The sequence below is a fragment of the Myotis lucifugus genome, unplaced genomic scaffold (assembly GCF_000147115.1).
Source record: "Myotis lucifugus unplaced genomic scaffold, Myoluc2.0 scaffold_1003, whole genome shotgun sequence".
NCBI classification, from domain to species: domain Eukaryota; kingdom Metazoa; phylum Chordata; class Mammalia; order Chiroptera; family Vespertilionidae; genus Myotis; species Myotis lucifugus.
The window spans coordinates 94,241-117,205 of NW_005872051.1; the positions used below are offsets into that span (position 1 = coordinate 94,241).

The 22,965-nt window shown below is 48.2% G+C and overlaps 1 protein-coding gene and 1 pseudogene across 1 annotated transcript; both read right to left on the bottom strand.

Annotated features, from left to right (window-relative positions):
- Positions 1–9,783: 9,783 nt before the first annotated feature.
- Positions 9,784–13,688, bottom strand: LOC106695265 (THO complex subunit 2-like). The gene is given in 2 exon segments (XM_023747826.1): positions 9,784–10,361; positions 10,364–13,688. Coding segments are annotated over 2 exon segments (3,903 nt in total).
- A 7,510-nt stretch (positions 13,689–21,198) lies between these two features.
- Positions 21,199–22,579, bottom strand: LOC102439950 (annotated as a pseudogene).
- Between the last annotated feature and the right edge of the window lie 386 nt (positions 22,580–22,965).

Consider the following 22,965-nt stretch of genomic DNA (forward strand, 5'->3'; position numbering starts at 1 on the left):
CCTCTCCCCCCCCCTGGCACTTACTTTTTTTAGATTTGTTGGAACAGCAGAGACCAGAGGTTCAGGACTACCTATTGTTATTAGGCCCCCAGGACAGGGCAAATTCCCAACCATCGCTCCAGTCTCCCATAAATGCGAGTGTGCGTCTGTAATTTTCTTTGTAGCGCAGAGGGGAGGACGGGGCGGTGTGCAGAAGAGGGATGCTCACAGATGCCCTCCCACAATGGAAATCCACCAGTTCGCCTGAGTGACCGCGATACACACACACACACACACACACACACGCAAACACGGAGCACAATGTCGGGCACCGAGATTTCTGCTGAGTGACCCGACTCTAGGAGATTCATTGTGGCTTTTTGCCGGGTGGCTCAGGCCTGTGGATCATATTTGATGCTCAGCTGAAATTCTGATCACACCTACAGTACAACTGACCTCCTTGGCTTCAATGGTTTAGAAAAACAGATGTCAAAGAGCAATTCTGAAGGACGGCATCCTATTCATCTCCTAGAATCGCCATGTTCCGCTGCCACCAAAGAAATGGGTTACAAGAACAGAGAGGAATTCCCTGAGAGTCCATGTGCCAGGAGTCATAAATCAAGGTGCCACCGGGACCCCTTCCCATCAGGGGGCTCTGGGGAGCATCTCGCCTGCCTCCACCAGCTGCTGGTGGCCCCTGGCATCCTGGTCTCAGAGCTAATATACAAAACCATACACATTTTATTCACCTCAACTTCAGCCTCTGCCTCCCATGACCTCCAAGGCCTGCTTCGTTCCTTGTGTTTGAGTCTCGGGTCTCTCCCCTCCCATAGCCACTGCTCCCTGCTGCCCCCTCCTTTTGAGGAATGAATACCAGGCATCACAGGAGAATGTGAGTGAGAGAGAGAGAGAGGGAAACAGTGATGTAAGAGAAACATGGATTGGTTGCCTCCCACATGCACCCTGCCCAGAGCCAGTTGGAGTCTTTTTTGCCATCTGGCCACTTTGGAATATTTTCTCTGGCTCTCCTGAGCGGCTGCGGTGGCGGCATAGTCACTTAAGGAAGGAAAGGAGAATATCGGGTTGGTTCCAGGCACCGAACTGTGGCAGAGGAGGGCGGAGGGGGGGGGGGCGGACAGGAGTCAGTCGCTGAGCGGGCCCCCAAGGTATTTCTAAGACAGTGAGCGACTCTGGTAAGGGTATGCAGTAGGAGGAGAGCAGCTGGAGTTCTGTTTGTTGACTGGGGGCTTGCAGGGGATGGGGAGGGCCTGGGTTTCGTTTGCTCCTTTGTTGATGTCATTTTCTTTCTTTCTTTCTTTCTTTCTTTCTTTCTCTTTTTTAAAACAAAGGTGAAGAACTCTTCGGGTGGAGGTATTTCTGCAAGAAAGTCTGGCAGGACAGGACATGGGGGTATGCGGGCCAGGCCAGTCCATTGACCAGAAAACGCAAAGGATCTGTAGTGGCTCTGACTAGCGCCCTTCCTTTAAGAAACAGGAAGACAGGGGAGTTTCTCTCGGGGTCCCTCCCTCTCCCCTCCCCCGAACCCCTGCCACACAAACACACACACACACACACACACACACACACACACACTCACACTCACACACAGTGGCACCCGAGTAGCAAAAGGTTTCCAGAATGAACTGAATTCCAGGGCCTAGCCAGGCAGCCACCCCGCAGCAAGGGAAAGACCATATAAAAACAGCTGCCAGGTGGCGCGCAAACACCAGCGAGAACGTCAGTGGGGTGGCTCTGGTCGTGGGCCCTGGCCCGGCCCAGGCGGGAGCCCCGCCGCCCGCTGTGTGTTTGGGGGGAGGAAGGGGGCAGAGGGCAAGGGTGGCTGATCTCCTCCCCGCGCCACAGTGGGACTGTGTTGGCCCGGGCCCCTAGTGGGGCGGCAGGGCGGCAGGGCAGGGCTCCACCATCTGGGGTTTGCCCAGGAAGGTCCTGTGCGGGTGCGCGCGCACGCGCGCGCACACGCACGGCCTGGCAGCGAAAGGGGGACTGGAAAAGTTTTTTGGGGGGTGGGGCCTGACAGAGGACGGAGAGGACATACCCAGAACACTTTTTGCGGGCCCGGGACCTTTAAAACCTCAACAGGTGGGGGTGTGGGGTGGTTGGGTGTGGGGATGTCACGACTCTGAAGACCTAAAGGTGGCGAGTATTCACGGGGCAACAACGGAGGAATCATTTTCTCTGTTTCCTTTCAGTTATTTTTTTTTTTCGGAATTGAATTTATTGGGGGACACATCGGTAAATAAAATGAAATGAAATGCAATAGGATAAAATGAAAGGCCTGGCCTTGCAAACTCAGACACCTCATGTGACCACCCAGAATGTTCTGAATTTAAAAAAAAAACTTTTTATAGTAGAAAGCAGTGTATAGTGAGTGGGCAGTCACGCCCTAGGCCCGGTATCTCCCCTGAGAGAGATCACCTTTGAACTTACTGGCATCTGAGCCTATTGTCTTTCTATGCCTCTAGGTCCTAGAGTCTAGGATCACATGTCTTTGGAGTAGTGAATGTCCGGGTAACTAGTCACTTTCCTTTTTCCCAGTGCCCTCAGGGCACAGCCCAGGGTCCCAGGGTAGAGACCACAAATTCCCTCATTGCTACTGTTGTATATTTTTTTAAAAAACTAATACATAAGAAGCTTTGCATTGTGTGTGCTAGGGTGAGGGACTGGGGACTGCGCCATGGAAGGGTAACGGAATGTGGGAGGGGGAGGGACTTCGGCCTGGAAAAGGTTACCAATTGTGTCAATGTCAGGAACGGTGGCAGAGAAAAATTGCTGGATTGTCTTAGAAAACAATGCGTTATGATTAAACCCAGCCAGGTGTGACTCTGTTTACCTCCCCTCCGTTCTCATGAACTTTTTGTGAACTTCTAATGAAATGCTTTGTATTTTTTTAACTCTGTTTTGCTATAAAGGATCATACTGCACCCTTGATCTCTGCCACATGCTCCGAATCTCCCAGAGGGGGAGATAGGTGCTGGGGTCAGCTGGCCAGCTTAATAACAGGCTTTTAAATTTAGATTCTGAGCCAGTGGTCTATCTCGTTGAGCCAACCCATAACATTGTGGATGAAAAGTGGCCACATGCTAACCTGACCCACTCGGGAGAGGCCTGGCCTTGCAAACTCAGACATCTCAAGTGACTACACAGGATGTTCTGAATTAAAAAAAAAACTTTTTAAAGTAGAAAGCAGTGTATAGTGAGTGGGCAGTCACGCCCTAGGCCCGGTATCTCCCCTGAGAGAGATCACCTTTGAACTTACTGGCATCTGAGCCTATTGTATTTCTATGCCTCTAGGTCCTAGAGTCTAGGATCACATGTCTTTGGAGTAGTGAAAGTCCCGGTAACTAGTCACTTCCTTTTCCCAGTGCCCTCAGGGCACAGCCCAGGGTCCCAGGGTAGAGACTACAAATTCCCTCATTGCTACTGTTGTATATTTTTTTAAAAGCTAGGGAAGAATGAATAAACAAGTGGAAAAGCAATTCTCTCTCTCTCTCTCTCTCTCTCTCTCTCTCTCTCTCTCCCCTCTCCCTGCCCCCTCCCTCTCCCTTTCACTCTCTCTTTAAACAACAACAACAACAACAACAACAACAACAAAACACCCTAGCCGGTTTGACTCAGTGGATAGAGCATCAGCCTGTGAACCGAGAAGCATCCCGGGTTCGATTACAGTCAAGGGCACATGCCTGGGTTGCGGGCTCAATCCCTAGTGTGGGGTGTGCAGGAGGAAGCTGACCAGTGATTCTCTCTCTCTCATCGTGGATGTTCTAGCGCTCTCTCCCTCTCCCTTCCTCTCTGAAATCAATAAAGATAAATTAAAAAAAAAAACACAACCACAAATGTATTATTCCACCTTTATGTAGTAAAAAGTGTGCTTGGACGATGTTTTGTATTTCCTGTTATTAAAACAGTGAACTTAAAAGGGGGGGGGATGGGGAGGAGGATAAAAAGGAAGGGTTGACCTTAGCTGTTTCAAAATGGTGGTTGCCAAGTCGCTGGAGCTAAAATGGCGGCTGCCTAAACTCCCTCTTTCAATATATATATATATTTTTATTGATTTCAGAGAGGAAGGGAGAGGGGGAGAGAGAGCTACAAACATCCATGATGAGAGAGAATCATGGCTCGGCTGTCTCTTGCACCCCCTCTTCTGGGGATCGAGCCCACAACCCTGACCCTTCGGTCCACCGCCGGGAAGCAGATTCTCAACATATTGGGATAACGCTCCGTAGAATGGAAGGTGTGTGTGTGTGTGTGTGTGTGTGTGTGTGTGTGTGTGTTTTAACCTTGTTGTATATATGACAAGCAAAAGAGGAGATGTAAGTGGGTTACATGAACTCCGTTGGTGATAGATGAGGGAGGCGAGAGAAAGCAAAGCGGGGTGGGGAGGGGAGGGAAACCTCTGGGATTGTATAAAAATTAAAGTAAAATGATAAACACATACTTCTTCATACTTCTCTTACTTAGGTTGGCATAAGATAGTTAATGGCCAGCAATTTACTCAATAACAATGAGGAGATTTAAAAAGGAAAATTACACCCTAGCTGGTTTGGCTCAGCGGAGATAGAGTGTCGGCCTGCGTGCTAAAGGGTCCCAGGTTCGATTCGGGCCAAGGGCACATGCCCGGGTTGCGGGCTGGATCCCCAGAGCCCCCCCACCCCCCATTAGGGAGTGTGCAGGAGGCAGTAGATCCATGATTCTCTGTCATCATTGATCTCTCTCTCTCTCTCTTCCTCTTTGAAATCCTCTTTGAAATCAATAAAAGCACACAAAAAAAGCTCTGACCAGTTTGGCTCAGTGGATAGAGCGTCAGCTGGGGACTCAAGGGTCCCGGGTTTGATTCCAGTAAAGGGCATGTACCTTGGTTGCAGACACATGCCCAGTGGGGGATATGCAGGAGGCAGCTGATGGATGTTTCTCTCTCATCGATGTTTCTAACTCTCTATCCCTCTCCCTTCCTGTCTGTAAAAAATCAATAAAATATATATTTTAAAAAATAATAATAATAAATTTTTAAAAAAAGAAAGATTGACCTTTGTCAGGGAAGGTAGCGGCCTAGGACGTGACTACTCACCATCACTGTTTGTTAAACTTTTAATTCCCATCCATGGATGGATGGATGGATGGATGGATGTGTCCTCCCTCCCTCCCTCCTCCCCTCCCTCCCTCCCTCCCTTCCTCCCTCCCTCCCTCCCTCCTTTCCTCCATCCCCCCTTCCGCCCACCCACCCGCTTACCCGATTTCCACGGGAAATCGTCAGTCTCATATCACACACTCACTGGTGATTTCACTCGCTGCCTCCTTGCTCCCCGTGAGAAAGAGGAAGGAAAATGGACAAACCTGAAAGAGCCCCACAGGCGGCAACTGTGAACCAAGTGCACGCACATGTGTGCGTGTGTGGCATTTGTCAACAACGTAAGAAATCCTCCAACCTGTGCAGAATTTCTGTGAGTGTCTTTGAGCCAAACTGTCCACAAATGTCGCACGCACGCCGGGAAGCACTATCTCAACGAACGGTTGGAGAGGATGTTCCCAAGAATGGCAATGTCGCCCCCCCCTTATTTTATACACTCCAATCCAAAGAGGAGTGGGTTACATGAAATCCACTGGTGACATTTGAGGAACGTGGGAGAAAGCAAAGTGGGCCAACCTCTGGGATTGGATGCAAAGTAAAATGATGGACACAGACTTCTTTTACCTAGGTGGGTGGGTGTAGGATAGCTCATATAGTCAAACATGAACTCGGTCATCGTGATGGGGTTTGTGATATTCACAGAGCCGTGCCTGTGATTCCAGGGCTCCAGAAAAGATGGAAAATCCCCTTGACATTTCAAAGATGTGTGATTGTGGATGCAAGAAAGAAAGCGACAGACAGGCTCAGTCCAGGTAAAGATGGACCTCTGTCAGGGAAGATGCCGGCCTAGGACAGGATCACCCACCCCAAACTGACGTTAGCCTTGTAAGGCCACCATGCATGGCCTCCCCTGAGTTTTCAAGTTTAGTACAGTATGTGGTCCTTTTCACCACCACCAGCACCAGCACCAGCACCACCACCACCACCACACACACACACACACACACACACACACTGAGTCCTCTCATGGGGCGAACCAATCCTGACTCTAAAGTCGTGATCCTGACCCCGGGAGTTGTATTAAAATCAAGCTAAAGGAGTGTGAATGTAAACTGTAGGCTCATCAAAGGTTCAAAGGACGTCTGTGTTTACCACCATTGAAAGAAAACAAACCAAGAAAGAGATCAAGGGTGGGTCAAAACACCCTCTCTGGGACTGGGAGGGAGAGAGTTCTACTGGGGATGTGCCCACAACCAAGGTATGTGCCCTTGACCGGAATCGAACCTGGGACCCTTTAGTCCGCAGGATGGTGCTCTGTCCGCTGAGCCAAACCAGTTAGGGCGGCAGCCGCCATTTTGAAACGGCAAAGGTCAATCCCTCTCTTTTATACTCTCCCCGCCACCCCAAATCCGGCATGTTAACTTCCCCGTTTGGATAGCACAAAATGCAAGTCCAAAACAATGTACAAGTACACTTTTTACTATACGGAGGTGGATCAATACCTTTGTGTTTTTGGTGTGTGTGTGTGTGTGTGTGTGTGTGTGTGTGTGTGTGTGTGTGTGTTTTAAAATATATCTTTACTGATTTCAGAGAGGAAGGGAGAGGGAGAGAGCGATAGAACATCCACGATGAGAGAGAATCACTGGTCAGCTGCATCCTGCAGACCCACACTGGGGATCTAGCCCACAACCCGGGCATGTGCCCTTGACCCGAATCGAACCCGTGAGGCTTCGAGGTCCACAGGTGACACTCTAAGCACTGAGCCAAACCTGTTAGGGCCATTTTGCTGTTGTTGTTTAAAAAGAGAGAGGAAGGGAGAGGGAGAGGGAGAGGGAGAGGGAGAGGGAGAGGGAGAGGGAGAAAATTGATTTTCCACTTGTTTATTCATGTGTCCCTTACTTTAAAAAAAAAAATATATATATATATATATATATATATATATATATATATATATGACACTAGGAATGAGGGAATTTGTGGTCTCTACCCTGGGACCTTGGGCTGTGCCCTGAGGGCATTGGAAAAAGGAAAGTGACTTGTTACTATGGCATTCATGAGTCCAAAGTCATGTGATCCCAGAGGCATAGAAAAACAATAGGCTCAGATACCAGTAAGTTCAAAGATGATCCCTCTAAGGGAAGACACCCGGCCTAGGGCGTGACTACCCACTCACTATACCCTGCTTTCTACTTTAAAAAGTCTTTAATTTCAGAACATCCTGGTTGATCACGTTAGTTGTCTGAGTTTGCAAGGCCAGGCCTGGCTTTCCGGGAGTGGGTCAGGTTAGCATGCGGACCCGTTTTATCCACAAAACAAAGCTTCTTATGTATTGACACCTTCCATTTTATCCTATTGCATTACATTTCGTTTTATTAACGGATGTCTCCCCCAACACATTCAATTCCAAAAGCAAAAGACAAAAAAAGAGAAAATGAATCCGCCCTTGCTGTCCCTGGAGTTCTCGCCACATTTAGGCTTTCAGAGTCCCCGGGGTTTCAAGGGCCCTGGTCCACAAAAGGTATTCTTGGTATGTCCACTCGGTCGGTCCTCAGTCACACCCCACCCCCCAAGAAAAATAGTTCCAGTCCCCCTTCAACTTCCAGGCCGCCCTCGGGGTCTTCCTGGAAAACCCAGGTGTTGGACGCCAGGAGATCAGATCTAGGGTCAGGGTCAGGGTAAAGGTGAGTGTCAGGGTCAGGTCAGGTTTAGAGTCAGGGTCAGGGTTGGTGTTAGGTTTATTGTCAGGGTCAGCTTAGGGTCAGCTTAGGGTCACCATCAGGGTTACGTTTAGGGTCAGTGTCAGGGTTAGTGTGGGGATCAGGATCAGGAAAAGAGTCAGGGTCAGGGTCAGGGTTAGATCCAGGGTCAGCGTAAGTGTCAGGGTAAGGGTCAGTTTCAGGGTTAGTGTTAGGTTTATTGTCAGGGTCAGGGTCAGGTTTGGGTTAGGGTTAGAGTGAGGGTTAGGGTTGTTAGGGTTAGGGATGGGGTTGTTAAGTTTAGGTTTAGGGTGTTAAGGTGAGGGTGAGGGTGAGGGTGAGTGTTTAGGCTGAGTGTGAGGGTGAGGGTTGGGGCTGTTAGGGGTTAGATTTAGGGTGAAGGTGAGGGTGGGGGTGAGGGTGAGGGTTACGGGTAGGATTTATCACGGTCAGCATTTCCATAACTGGAATAAGAAATGTGTTCTCAATCATGAAGATGTGACAACAGGAGGATGACTGAGCAAGGGAAAATCTGGTGACATATTTAAGGGCATATGAAAGGATCAAGCTGCTATGGCTGTTACCACATGTACAAATGATCTTTCCCAGGAAGTTGCTGGGGTCCAGCCCCAGCAGGTCCAGGGGTTCCCATGGAGGTGTGGATGGAGTCGGCGAAGAATGAATGACACAGAGGCAGCGTTCAGTTGACCATCATGGTTGGGTTCTCTTTTTATGGTTCCATTACATCATGGTATGTTTCAGGAAAGCTTCCGATGTCCCTAGTTTCATGTCCATCATCCTGTCTCTAGTCTCTATCTAGTTCTGTTGATTTTGATCTTGTCTGGATTAACCTCTTGTGTCCCATGGTAAGGGCTATTCCAAGGTCACTCTTCTACTGCTCTACTGAGAAGCTACAAAGAAGGGACTGAAGGGACTGAAGGGACTGAAGGAGTTTATCCTGCCCAGTCAAGGTCATGCCCTCCCAGCCCTGCTGCTTGCCTTCCCTGGGACTTCCCTGCGTCAGTGGGTCTCCAAGGGCATAGGTTCTGGTGCTTTCACTGGTGGGCAGACCCCTGAGGATGTGGGCCCAACAAGTCCCACATTTATTGCCAACGGTTTGAGTCCAAGTTCTTCATAAGTAGTACATGGTATTTCTGTAACACTAGGGGGATTGACTGATTGATTTCCTTCCGTCGTCCTGTTAACCCCCAAGCTGGGGAAACGTCCGTTTCTCGGGGAGGTGGTCCTGGTTAAAACACATAGCGCTTAAGAGGGGGAGCAGACATATGTCCTACACGCCAGGTCCCTTGAAAAACGTAAGCTGTGCAGATGTTTCTTCCATGCAGTGACTGCGTCAAGCAGCCAAGGTGGATCGGCTCCCGGTAGGGACTAAAGTTAATTTTTTTTTTTTGCAAGAAGCCAAAATCCTCACGTAATACAATCAGTCATCCCAATATCGCCAAAGGTTTAGGAGTTTGCATATCAACGCAGTCTATTCACATCATGAAGGAACTAGTCCCCGGAGGCGGTTTCCTCTCTTTTCTGAGAAAAAAAGGGATGCCATTTTCATCAGATGCTGCTTCCGGGTGTCGCATTTCAAATGAAAATTGTATTCACAGGAACTGTGACGCAAGGAACTGACTGGAGGTGAAAAGAATATCCTGACAACTGGTGACTTTGAAATGACATGCCTAGAGGATGGTGGGTTGCAGTCATCTTCTGACTTCAAGCAGATTCCCCTGAAATGGGCAACACCCGACGCTCTTAAGAATGGGAGAAACTGTTCCGAGAGTGATGCATGGAGCGTTGGCATCCTCCTCCAGGGGACCTTCAACTTAGGGGTCTGTATATACCCTTTTTTTGCCACTGCGGGAGATTTTTATCCATCTTTTCAGATTTAAATGAATCGCTGCCTTTTTCATTGCCTGAAGAATTTTGACTTCCCCCTCCCCCTCCCCCACCCCCACCCCTGTTTTTCTCATTTGGAGAAGGATTATCACATGGATTTTCAGTTTCGTGTTTTTAAACCGCCATCGTTCCGTTTTCTCCTTTCCTTCGCCTCTTCCTTAGGTCTGGTAGCACTTCCCGGTCGTTGTTTGAGTGATGCCGTTTCCGACCTTTTCTGTCCTTTTCATCTTTTCTCTCTCTTTCCCTGGATCTTCTTTCCCTTGACTTGTCCAATCCTTTCCTGCCTGTTTCTCTCTCCTTACTCTTGATTAGTGGTGAAGGAGTCGTCTCCATTGATTTATCATTCTCATCAGCACTGCTTTCATGAGATTTAGATGCACTTCCTCTGGAAGATGAAGAAGACCCGCCAACAGGCCCATTGTGTACTGCGTTCTTCGGAGTGGGGTCCGTGCGATGAAACTCATTTTCAGGTATCATGTATGACTTCCTACATTTCAACTGCCCACAGTAGCCAGTAGCTAATGCATGTAGACGACGCCTTTTCCCTTTTTCTTCTTGGCAGATTTTATGCACTCTTTTTTCCAAAGCCTGACCCAGATTTAAAACTTTCGGGTAACAAGGAAGTATTTTTGTGAGCACAATCAAGATATTCCTCATGTGGATATATTCACCTGTTTCAAGGCAATGTACCAAGCCTTGGTTAGTTTGTAGTGCCACTTATGTACCACATGTCGGAAAGTTTCATAGTCTAGTTGATCAGCTTGATTTCCCCGATCGAATCCAGTTGCCCGCAGTATAGTCAGGAATCCTGGGTGGTTTCCACATTCCTTTCCGTATGTGGCTCTATCACTGTGCCACCTAGTCACAGTCTCTAACATACAGCAAAGAAACCTCCCATATCGACGCGCTTCATTTTCAGTACAGCTTGCCACTGTGAAAACGATGTCAGAGAAAACTCGATCGTAGCAAAGAAGTGTGGAAAAATTTGGAGTTTTCTCTTGATGTACCAATTCAACAAAACGAGCACAGTAAACAGCATCGACTGCTGAAAAAATACATCGAGGAAATATACACAGCTGTAAAAATTTTGTGATGGTCTCCTTTGGTCTAGATTTGGCTAAAAGCCAGTTGTCCTTTTCCAGTTTCAGTCTCTGTAGAACTCGCTGTACATGTTCCATCTGTTTCTTTTCTTCTTCAAGCAGCTTGTCCCGAAGAGCACTACAGCGCTCCTTTTCTTTTTTCTTTTTCTCTGGAGGCATTTCTTGATTGTCATCCAGTGCTTTCATCTGGACTTTAAGTTTACTGACTTCCCGTTCATAGCTGGTGTGTGGAACTGCAAGGTCATACGTTGTCAGTGACCAGAATGTGGCATAGAATCGAGGGCTGATGTCATCCCAGACATTGGAAACGTGCAATGAGACTACCGCTTCACGGACAGGCGCCATCACCATTTCACAGGCTGCTATGTACTTGTGGACTTTATGTTGCTGTTTACTTCCCTTGTCTGATCTTTTCAGTTCATCACATTTGGATGAGATATGGCGTGCATACGTTGGCCTAGACAAGAAAAATGCTGCATCATGGGGTATATGAAATTCGTGATAGAGCACATCAATCGAAGGCACTCTCTTTGTGTACTCTTCTGTGCTTAGATTCAGTGCTAAAAACCCACCAAACTGTACCAGGGTATCATGGCACTGGTCATAGAGCTTTCCCACCAGTTCCACATCTTCCTCTCCACCTTCCTGAAAGATCACCCTATCCCGCTGCTGAGCTATCATCAAAACAAGGGGAAGAGCAAGGTCATAGTCCAATAGGGCATCCTTTAATCTCTGGGAGGATTTTTTAGTGTTTCTGGTCTGGCCACAAGAACCTCCCTCAGCTCTCAGTTGCTCTCCGCCAGTCATGGCCTCTAGTTGCTCCGTTGTCATCGTCTCTTCCCCGGTGATTTCTATTCCTGCCATTTTATGTACCACTTCTTGCAATATGAGCAGGCCAATACTTCTGCCTGCCTTGAGCTGATGAGCCACATATTGCAGAAGACCAGCCAGATCCATTGGATATTTAGGAAAGACTGCGCCACAGAAACTAACAAGAGGCCGGAGCCAGCTCGAACTGGTTGTATCGTCGTGTGTCATCCTTCCCTTTTCTGGATTTGCTGAAGCCTCGATGATACAGTAGGCCAAGACATCGTAATTCAATGAGGTGAGGCATCCCAGTGAATCCACTACAGGTGCCATCAACTCATCACACGTCTGTATTTTTGCCAAGATATAATCAAACAGAATAGTTGGATTGCTGTGGCTCAATTTCCCAATTTGTCTTCCAGAAGGCCTCACATTTTCCTTGGTGAGATGGTTCATGATATCTCTAGCTTGGTCTATCGTTCGAGCTTTAACTTTTACTAAAAGTAGGGACCTGTTGTAAGTTTCGTTCTTCCACTGGCCATACAGATGATATCTATGCTGATATGGAAATGTTTTTAACATCCCCCATAGTTCCTCAGTCGTACAAGCATTGCAGTCCATTAGAGAAAGAGATGGCAGTAGGGCCTGGTCAGTAATGCCAAGTAAACAGCTAAGAATAACGTCCACTTTCTCTTGATCCTCTTGTTTCCTTCCATCAGACTGAAGCTCCTTCATAAAGGACTGGCCTATGCGCACCACTTTTGCAAATAAAATGGGATCCCAAGAAAGGTGGGGACCGAGGTAACAGAACATATTGTAGGCATCTGTCCTCAAATCCTCAAAACTCCCTGCTTGTTTTAGCGCTCTCTTATTTTGCAAAGCACGAACAGGTGAGCCTTCAGCACCGTTAGGAACGCCGACTCTTCGGTAGAGAGGCTCAATAGTTATGTGAATAAGCTTGCAAATAGCAAGAGCTATCAGCTTGTGGGAAGCAGCATAGTATGGAGGCATCCGATCCATCATGTTCTGCGCATGCTGCCAATCGCCAATCTTTAATAAGGCTTCTAACAAACCAAGTTTTTGGTTGTCAGGTGGCTTTTCTACTTTCTCCTCCTCCTCTTCCTTTGCCTTCTCTTGCTTATCCGCTTTCCCAGAAGACAATACAGCCACCGTAAGTTTTCGAAGAATGGCCTTAGCTTCCACCACTTCTCGTTGATATTCATCCATCATGCAATTATCAGCTGGAAGAAGATGCACATAGAGATCATTTAAATCAATAAGATTACCTTGTAGGAGCACTGCTGCAACTCTGTATAAAGATGAAGGAGTCTCTCCATTCAGCTCCTGGTAACACTTGAATTTGAACCCAAGTATATGACAAAGTGTTTGCGGCTCACACATATTCACATAAGATTCTAATAAAGATATGAAGAAGTCATCACATTCTGGTCTGCATTCAAACACTTCTAAAAGGACACCCAAAACTCTATTGGGATCTAGATGAAAGCATCCTATTAAGGATTTGATATTTTCTAAGATTAGATCACCAGTCATATTTCCCGATAAATCTTGCCCCAATTCAACAACCAGCTTAGCATAGCCTTCATTCTCTTCTCTTAACAAGTTGAACTTTTGCTGAGTATAAAAGAGTTTTGTCTTGATTTTCACTGATCTTTGATGGAATTGCCGTGATTGTTTGATAAGTCCTAATGATTCCAACGTTTCTGGATCCAGGCGTTCCTTCAGAATCGTGTCTGAAACGAAATACAAACACGCTGATACCAATTGCGTAAAACACTCTCTCTTGCTCTTCTCTTCTAAAACGGTTGTCTCCATATCTAACATGCAGAAGACATCAGCAAGAATGGAGGGCACATCCTCACGAAATTCGCTGATGTCGTTGAAAACATCAGCTGCTTGTTCGGGCTTCAGATTTCCTTGAATGACATGGCGTGATAACTCATAGAGAGCTCGCTGGAAATCTCTGTAAGTCGAACTGCCGTGGCTCTTGTTTTCGCTGAGAAGCCAACATAAGTCCAACAGGTCGCCTCTCCCTGATTTCTCCCAGTTCTTTATCCACTCAACCCGGACCATCACCGACGCTGCTTCCATCTTCCCCGCCTTAGTGACAGAGGCCCGGAAGAGCCGCACCTCAGCGTGGGGTCAACGGGAAGTACCGCCCACGAGGAATGCCGGGAACTGTGCCCTCGCTTTTCGAGTTTCAGGCCCCAACGATTTCTAAAATAAAATAAAATAAAATAAATAAGGTAAGGAAAGAGCATATTATACCAAAGATCACTCTATTAAAGTGCTCCAAAAGTAGGCATTTATTTTTTGAGATATTTACTCAAAAAATAAAAACATAGACACGTAAATTCCACCATACTCACCAGAGGGCCAGGGGTTCCCAAAGGTTTGCACGACACGGAAACAGCCTTCAGTTGGTCAGCAGCCTAACCAGGTTCTAGCCAAGCGCTTCAGTGGCCTCTATGACCCGGGACAGGGTCTTTGGGAGATCGCTCCTCTGAAAGTTGCCTTGGAGAGCAACGAAGGCGACGAAGCTCCCAGGGCTGAGAAGCTCTGCGAACAGAACCCCGGGCGGCTCACCTTGCTCCGTTTTATAGCCCGAGAGCTTGGTGGGAGGAGCCAGAGACCCACCAATCAGCCGGCCCCAGGACTGAATCGCCGTCACCCATTGGAGGTCAGGTTTAGTGTGGGGACGCTCATGCCCCAGGCTAGGCCCCCGGCACGGGGCCCGCCCTTCAGGTGGCATTCACCAAAAGCATCTCAAGGAAACGTTCTCCTGAACCTGGCTGCGATGCCTGGCGTGCTTCACCATCGCCTCTTGTGCGGACTCCTCGGACCCAGGACCCGTGAAGAGTGTTGCGGGGGGTGGGGGGGTGGGAGGTTATTTTATTATTTCTTTGCTCATTTCTCGTCATTCATTGCAATTGATTCTATTTCTCGGCAATGAATGGTTACAAACTTCGGTCCCATTTGTATTTTTTTAATCAGTAGAATTTCTGGATTTTAAGGACTTATCGTTGCCTGTCACATATCTGTCTATGCTTTCCATCCGTGGCAAACGGATGCCCTTAAAACTAATGAATTTACTAAAAAAAACTAATGAATTTACTAAAAAAAAAACCAACAACAACAACTTAAAATGACCTTAACCACGTGCTTCATTTAAGAATTGACATGTCAGTCTATAGAAGCCCTGTTCACTGTCTCTGCTATCCAAGTTGTCAACTGTCCTTGAATACATCTAGCAGTGATGGAGTGTGGTGTGAGGTAGAGCTTTACCTTGGGGGTGGTTTGGGGGGGCGGTGCGTGTGCGTGTGCGTGCGTGCGTGTGTGTGTGTGTGTGTGTGTGTTTCTCTTGGTTTTTCAACCTCCAATGTAAGGAGAGGCTGTTCATTTGTCCTAAGTCACCACACAACGAAAGTCTATGGGAGGCAAGTGAGAAATGTGAGAAAGGAATTCAAAACACACAGTAAACCATAACATCGCAAGCACCCTTAACTGGCCATAAGCTCTTCCAGTATAAACAGATGACAAGATCCAATTGAAAGACAAAACGGGGCCCTGCAGGTGTGGCTCAGTAGGTGAGAGGTCCTCTCATGCAATGGAAAGCTGAGGGTTCCATTCGGGGTCACAAGGGAATCCTGGTCAATGGCACACGCGTGGTTGCACTGACCAGGTTCTATCCTGGCTCTGGGCAGGGTGCTTTGTTGGGAGGCAACCAAATCAAGTTTCTCTCACATCACTCTTTCTCTCTCTCTCTCTCTCTCTCTCTCTCTCTCTCTCTCTCTCTCTCTCCTTCTGCTGAACGTGGCTGCGATGCCTGGTGTTGATTCCTCTGCGAGGGAGGGGTGCGGGAAGGGGGAGACCGGAGACGCAAAAACACCGAACGAAGCGGGCCTTGGAGGTTATGGGAGGCAGAGGCTGAAGTTGAGGTGAAAAAAATGTGTATGCTTTTGTATATTAGCTCTGAGAGCAGGATGCCAGAGGCCACCAGCAGCTGGTGGAGGCAGGTGAGGAGCTCCCCAGAGCCCCCAGATGGAAAGGGGTCCACGGCCACCTTGATTTGTGACTCCTGGCATCTGGACTCTCAGGGGATTCCTCTCTATTCTTGTAACCCCCTTCTTTGGTGGCAGAGGGACATGGCGACTGTAGGAATTGAATAGGATGCCTTCCTTCAGATGTGCCCTATGACATCGGTTTTTCGAAACCATTGAAGCCACGGAGGTCAGTTGTACTGTAGGTGTGATCATTATCTCAGCTGAGCGTCAAATCTCAGCCACAGGCCCGAGCCACCCGGCAAAAAGCCACAGTGAATCTCCTAGAGGCGGGTCACTCGGCAGAAATCTCAGTGCCCGACATTGTGCTGCATGTGTGTATATCCGCGGCCACTCAGGCGAATTGGTGGATTTCCATTGTGGGATGGCATCTGAGAGCACCCCTCTTCTACCCCCGCCCCGTCACCCCTCCTGCCACACACACACCCACACAACTGCCTTCTTGCAGACAGCGCCCCCGGCTGGACCTTCCCCTACCCCTGGGGTCTATGCACACCTGGGAGGTCCAGACACCTGGCTCTGCCTTCCCCAGAGGTGGCGGCAGGAGGGTGGCTTGCATTGGCGCTTCTCGACCACCAGAGGGCAGGAAGGGTTCTTTGGCCCTGCTTGGGCTGGGCCATGTGGTCTATACCCCCCTCCCACCCCACCCCACCCCCAGCCCCACGACTCCCTCTCTGGATGAATGGTCAGGCCCCCGCCAAGGGACCAAGTCCCGGCCTGGCCACATGGGCTTGCCTAAGAGTCTACCCATTGAAAGGCTGTATCAATGTCATTTCTGAGGAGGTTTTTTTTTTTTTAAAACTGATTTCTTGAGCCCACGCCCTCACGCAGAACAAATGGAACAGGCTACTCCTCTGAAGCTGCAGCCTTAGACTCCCTGACGCAGGGCTGGGCAGGGCCCTGCCAGCCATGGCCCTGGCTCTCCTCAGTCCCGTGTTCTTGCTGCTGCTGCTGCTGCTGCTGCTGCTGCTGCTGCTGCTCCCAGATCATCTGCTCGTCAATCGATTGGACCACGCTGGAGAGCTCGTTGAAGTTGCGGACGATCTCACCATCTGGAAAGGTGGATTCGGCGCATGAGGGCAGTCCCGTTCCTGAACGGCCCGCCGCCCCTGCGCTCTGGTGCAGCGGCCTCCGCTCCACAACCCCGGCCTCCCTGGGAGGCGGCCAGGCCTCGGTCCGACCTAGGTCCTTGCCCCCGCCCCCGCTGCAGCCACGGGCCCCGCCATGGCCGCCCCGCTGGCTCCGGTCCAGCCTAATGTCATCCAGTGACATGTGGATTTTGTCGGCCATGTTGGGGCCAGAATCGCCCTCGGATCGAGCCCCTGCGGAGGCACGCAGGTCCTTCTCTTCCCACACAGCACCAGAGCTGTTCCTGGGCGGGCACCAGATAAGCAAAACCGGTTAGGGCGGGTCACATATCTTTGTACTAGTGAATGACAAGAGGTAAATAGTCACTTTCCTTTTTTCCAGTGCCCTTGGGGCACAACCCAGAGTCCCAGGGAAGAGACCACAAATTTCCTCATTGCTACTGTTATCATGTTAATTTTTGACCACTCACTATCATTTTACAGCTTACCAACCCCCAGCCTCCTCCCCTTTGCTTTCTCCCACCTCCCTCATCTATCATCACTGGATTTCATGGAAACCCACTGGTCAATAGCAGGAAAGAGTGTAGAACAGTGTTTGAAACCACTTACAAGTCTCATCCTTGGATGGTGATTTATAAAAATAGGTCAAAGACATGCTTGTGGACTTTGGGCTTTGCTGTGCTGTGTATCTATGCAGAGGCCGGGTGATTTTAAACTCCTATGTGATGACTTAAGTTTATACTTCACCCCTGGTCTGGCCCCCGGATTTTGTTATCTAGGCCTTGGAAAGGCCTCCTCCCTGCCTTGAAAGGAATAGATTTTTAATTCCTTGAGATTCTGCTTCCCGGCAGTAGCCGAAAGTCTGGTTCAAATAAACTCATCACAGAAATTATTTACAGGTTTGAGTGTTTCTCAGGTTAATGGTATGAAACTCCAAGAAAACACACACACACCACACACACCACACACACACACACACACACACACACACACACACACATACATACAAGTTTTTCAAGTGTACAACTCAACAAAACATCACCTGAATACAGCGCCCAAAGTATAAAGCCTCTTTCTGTCACCATTTTCCTCCCCCACACAACCCCCCCGGTTTCTTTCTCTTTGGGTTTCTTTTGTGTTCCCCCCTTCCACTACCACCCACCACCCCAAATCTATTATTTTCAACATAGGGACGGGGCATTTCTAAGGCATACAAACAAAGCAACAAAGTCAGGAAGCCATAGAGGCAATAAACACTAACATGGACCACATCTGCCACTGTCTATGTATATATATATTCACAAGAAAGCCCAAAGACAACAAGCAGGTGGGTGTGGGGAACATTGGTGCAATGTCATGTGGTTGTGGATTTTAGCTTGACTCACCTTATGAATGACAAGAAAGTGTTGGGGCAGAGCGGGAGCACACTGTAGTATGTGTTTGAAATGAGGCAAATCTGGATGAGGCTTTGTCCATGAAATGTACAAAATCAATCAATTTGGCCCTGGACCGGTGGCTCATTGGTGAGAGCGTCTTCCCTTATGCCACTGTTTGTGGGTTCAATCCCCAATCAGGGCACAGACAGGAAGCAACAGAGCCCTGGCTGGTGTGGCTCAGTTGGTTGAGCATCATCTCATGCATTGAAAGGTCACCGATTCCTTTCCAGGTTGGGGCACATGCCCAGATTTCAGGTTCATTTCCCAGCTGGAGTATGTATTGGAGGCAACCGATAGGTATTTCTCTCTCTCTCTCTCTCTCTCTCTCTCTCTCTCTCTCTCTCTCCTTCCCTTTCTCCCTCCTTTCGATAACACACACACACACACACACACACACACACCCATATTTGTTGCTGTTAATCCTCACCCGAGGATATTTTTCCATTGATTTTTAGGGAGAGTGGAGGAGACAGGGCAAGACAGAGGGAAACATCGATGTGAGAGAAACACGTCAATTGGTTGCCTGCGACCAGGGCAAGGGCCCAAAGAACCTGCCATTGGACCTGGGACCCTTTGGTCCACAGGCTGGCCAATGCTCAATGCACTGAACCAAACAGGCTAAGGGAAGTGTGTATATATATATATATATATATATATATATATATATACTGTAGCCAGGCATTGCTGTGGCTCAGTCTGGTTAAATGGAAAAGTAAGAAAAGAGAAAGCACACGTTTCTAATACGCTTAATTTCACAATGCCTGTGGATATGCAACATTTTGTGTTGTTCCATTGTCTGTGCAGATATAGAGATTGTCTGGTTTGCCAACTCTAGAACATGCAACATCTCATTGTCCATGTGAGAAGCAATCCGCGTCTAGATCTAAACCGCACAATTCTAAAGATTGGCCCTGAGCTTTGTTAACGGTGATTGCAAACGCCAATCGAATTGGGAATTGCAATCTCTTAAATAGAAATGGCATATCCGTTGGAATCATAGGAATGCGAGGAATGAGGACATCTTCACCTTTGAAAGGTCCTGTCAAGATTGTTGCTTCTATGACATTGCTCATTAATTTTTTTACTGCAAGCCGAGTGCTGGTTGACATTTCGCAACATGGTAATTGGCACACCGATTTTCAATTGCAGTGCGTGCGGTGGCATCCTTGGCAGATCGAGTGAATTCAAAAATTCTGTTGGATAATTAACCGCTTCATCTGCTTCCACAACAGTGTCGACGGACTTGTATGTGACTGCCTCACTTTGAATGTTAGACTGAATGATATTGTTAAGTCCGTAGATGTCTTTGTTCTTGGCCGCAAGAATAGCTCATTCACTCAGCCAATCGTGATTCTTACAATCGGTTTGAATATTGGGAAATACTTTTTCAACCAATTCTTCTTTTGACGTCACTAAATTGCAGAAGTGACGAGGCAATGCAATTCGTCCTGAGGTCAGATCAACCGGCACCTTTCCGTTCCCAATTCCCAGCAATTGATGTGAGAATATCTCAGCTGATGAATCGTTTTGCAGCTCGACACGCATATTTGCGGTTAATTTTATCTACACTTTATAATTGTAAATAGAAACATTGAAATGGAATCGTAAAATATTTAGTATAGCGTGTGTTGCTTTTACGTCCAACAGATGGCGCTGCTTTTCAAAAAAGGCATGTTTTTACCTGTCACAGGTGTGACATCTATATAATAGTAGGTATATAGGTATATAGAAACACGCGCATATTCGAATGCAACGTTGTGCCAAAATTTCAAAGCAATCGGTGAAGAACTTTCGGAGATTTAAGATTTTGAACAAACGAACATTTGCATTTTTATTTATATATATTTAAAAGCTACCGACGAATGAATAAACAACTTCTCTTTCTCCCTCCCTCTTCCTCCCCCCTCCTCTCCTCCCTTCCACTCTCTCTTTTTTTCCCACTCTCTCAAAAACAAACAAACAAACAAAAACACTAGCCCTAGCTGGTTTGGCTCAGTGGATAGAGCCAAAAGGTCCCAGTTTTTATTTCGGTCAGGGGCACATGCCCGGGATTCGGGCTAGATTCCCAGTACCGGGTGTTTAGGAGGCAGCCGATCCATGATCCTCTCTTATCGTGGATGTTTCAATCTCTCCCTCTCCCTTCCTCTCTGAAATCAATAAAAAATATATATTTTAAAGAACACATCAAGCCCTAGCCAGTTTGGCTCAGCGGATAGAGCATCAGCCTGCGGACTGAAGGGTCTCGGGTTCCATTCTGGCCAAGGGCACATGCTCGGGTTGCAGGCTCAATCCCCAGAAGGGGGCGTGCAAGAGGCAGCCGATCCATGTTCCTCTCTCATCATGGATGTTTCAGTCTCTCTACCTCTCCCTTCCTCTCTAAAATCAATAAAGAAATACATTTATTTAAAAAAATACATCAGGAATCAGTGTAGAGCAGTGTTTGACAGCACTTGGGAGTCACTGCTAAATTGCAATACACTGTAGAACAGTATTTGACACCACTTGGGATTCCGGTTGGTTCTCCAGTTTGAAACTTGGAAGAAAGTAATAGGATTAAAATTTTATTTTTATCATACATTGACATAATTCTTGATAATAACTGCAGAACACTTATTCTTAGAATGAATCAGAACAGAATCTAATTTTGGTTGGGACTTTCGTCTAACTATATTTTCTGACAAAATTACTAGATGTTAAATGCAGTGTGGTATCCCAAATTGGATCCAGGAACGACAAAGTGCATTATGACAAAAAAATGGTGAAATCTGAATAAAATTTGCAGCTTAGTTAATAATAATATGCAGACGTCTTAGCTTTAACAAATGTTCCATGTTAATGGAACATTAGGGAGAACTGTTGAGGGGTAGACAAGAATTCTCGGTATAATAGTTGGAATATTTCTATCAATCTAGCAATATATATATCTGACTTGAAAAATGGGGTGAGGAAGCAAAATACAAGCCCATATTTTTATTTTTATTTTCATAATGCAAATTTATTGTTACACAAATGTACAGTGTTTGAACAGAGCAAGAAAGCCGCACTGTTGCCTAGAAAGAGGAGTTGAAGCAGCACGTGGGAAGCAGGGTGGTTCCGGGATGTCAGGTGTGTGGTTAGCGGCTCGGCTCCATGTATGTGGAGATGTCCATTTCTTCAGGAAGCTCCACCACATTGACTTCAAACCGACCCTGAACCTCATTGAGGATTTTGGCATCGTTCTCATGAGACACAAAAGTGATAGCCAGGCCTTTGGTGCCAAAGCGCCCGGCACGGGCCACCCGGTGGAGGTAGGTGTCCGAGTCCCCAGGCATGTCATAATTGAAGACGATGTTGACTCGCTCAATGTCCATCCCTCGGCCAAACAGATCGGTGGCCACCAGGATGCGCCGCTGAAAGTCCTTGAACTGCTGGTAGCATGCTAGGCGCTCCTCCTGGGCCATGGACCTGTGGATGGCGATGGCTGGGAAGTTCTGTTGCACGAGTAGCTGGGCCAGGGCCATGCAGCGCTGCACCGACCTCACGAAGATCACCACCTGGTTAAACTCTAGCACGTCCAGGAGGTCAAGGAGTTGACGGTTCTTTTCTCTCTCTTTGAGCTCGACATAGTATTGCTGCAGCCCATGCAGCGTGAGCTTGGTGTCGTCGTCCACCGACACTTCCAGGGGATCTTGCATGAACTTCCTGCAGACAGGCCGGATCTCCTTGCTCAGCGTGGCACTGAACATCATGCACTGCTTCTCGCGTGGCGTCAGGCGAAAGATCTCCTGTACGTCCCGCCGCATGTCTAGCTGTTCCAGCATCTTGTCACACTCGTCCAGCAGGAAGTGCTTCACATTTCTCAAGTTGAGGCTCCTGTTCCGCACGAGTGCCAAGATGCGACCTGGAGTCCCCACCACGATGTGGTGACAGTTCTTCTTCAACACCTCTTCGTCCTTCTTGATGGAGAGACCCCGGAAGAACACGGACACCTTGACACTGGGCATGTACTTGGAGAAGCGCTCATACTCCTTCCTGATCTGAAAGGCCAGCTCCCGAGTGTGGCACATGACCAGCTCGGCCACCTGTCCATTGATGGGCTCGATCTGCTGAAGGGTGGCCAGCACGAAGACTGCAGTCTTACCCATTCCAGACTTGGCCTGGCACAGGATATCCATGCCCAGGATGGCTTGGGGGATGCACTGGTGCTGAACCTCAGATGGATGCTCAAAGCCACAGTCCCCTATGGCCCTCAGGAGCTCAGGCTTCAGCAGAAAGTCCCGGAAGCCAGAGCTGTGGATGGAAACGTAGGACCCCTTGGCATCTTTCTTGGGGGGTATTGGGGTGCTCTCTGTAGGAGCCTGGGGCTCTTCATCTTCCTCGTAATCCAGAAGCTCGTTTTCCACATCCTGTTCCGCCATCATACTGGTTCGCCGTTCGCCTCCGCGCTCGCGCGTGCGCGCGCTACGAGAGTCCAAGCGAGCTAGAGCGCCTCGTATGTATGGTCGGTCGGTCGGTGAGGGCCCTCTTTCAATGGCAGACCTCCGACTTGTTGCAGTCTCACTTGGGGAATGAGGCAGGCAGCTCTCTCAGGCCGCCTTTATAAGGGCACAAATCTCCTCCTGAGGACTCCACCCCCAGGACCTAATCCCATCATGAGGCCTCCACTCTCAGGTAGTAGTAATCCCTCCCAAAGCGCCGCGCCCCCAATCCCATTACTGGCGGTATAGAATTCAAAATAAGAAAAGGGGCGTAGTGGGGGTGCACGAGGTTTGGGTCGATAGACGCCCCGCCCTCCTCTTCGTGT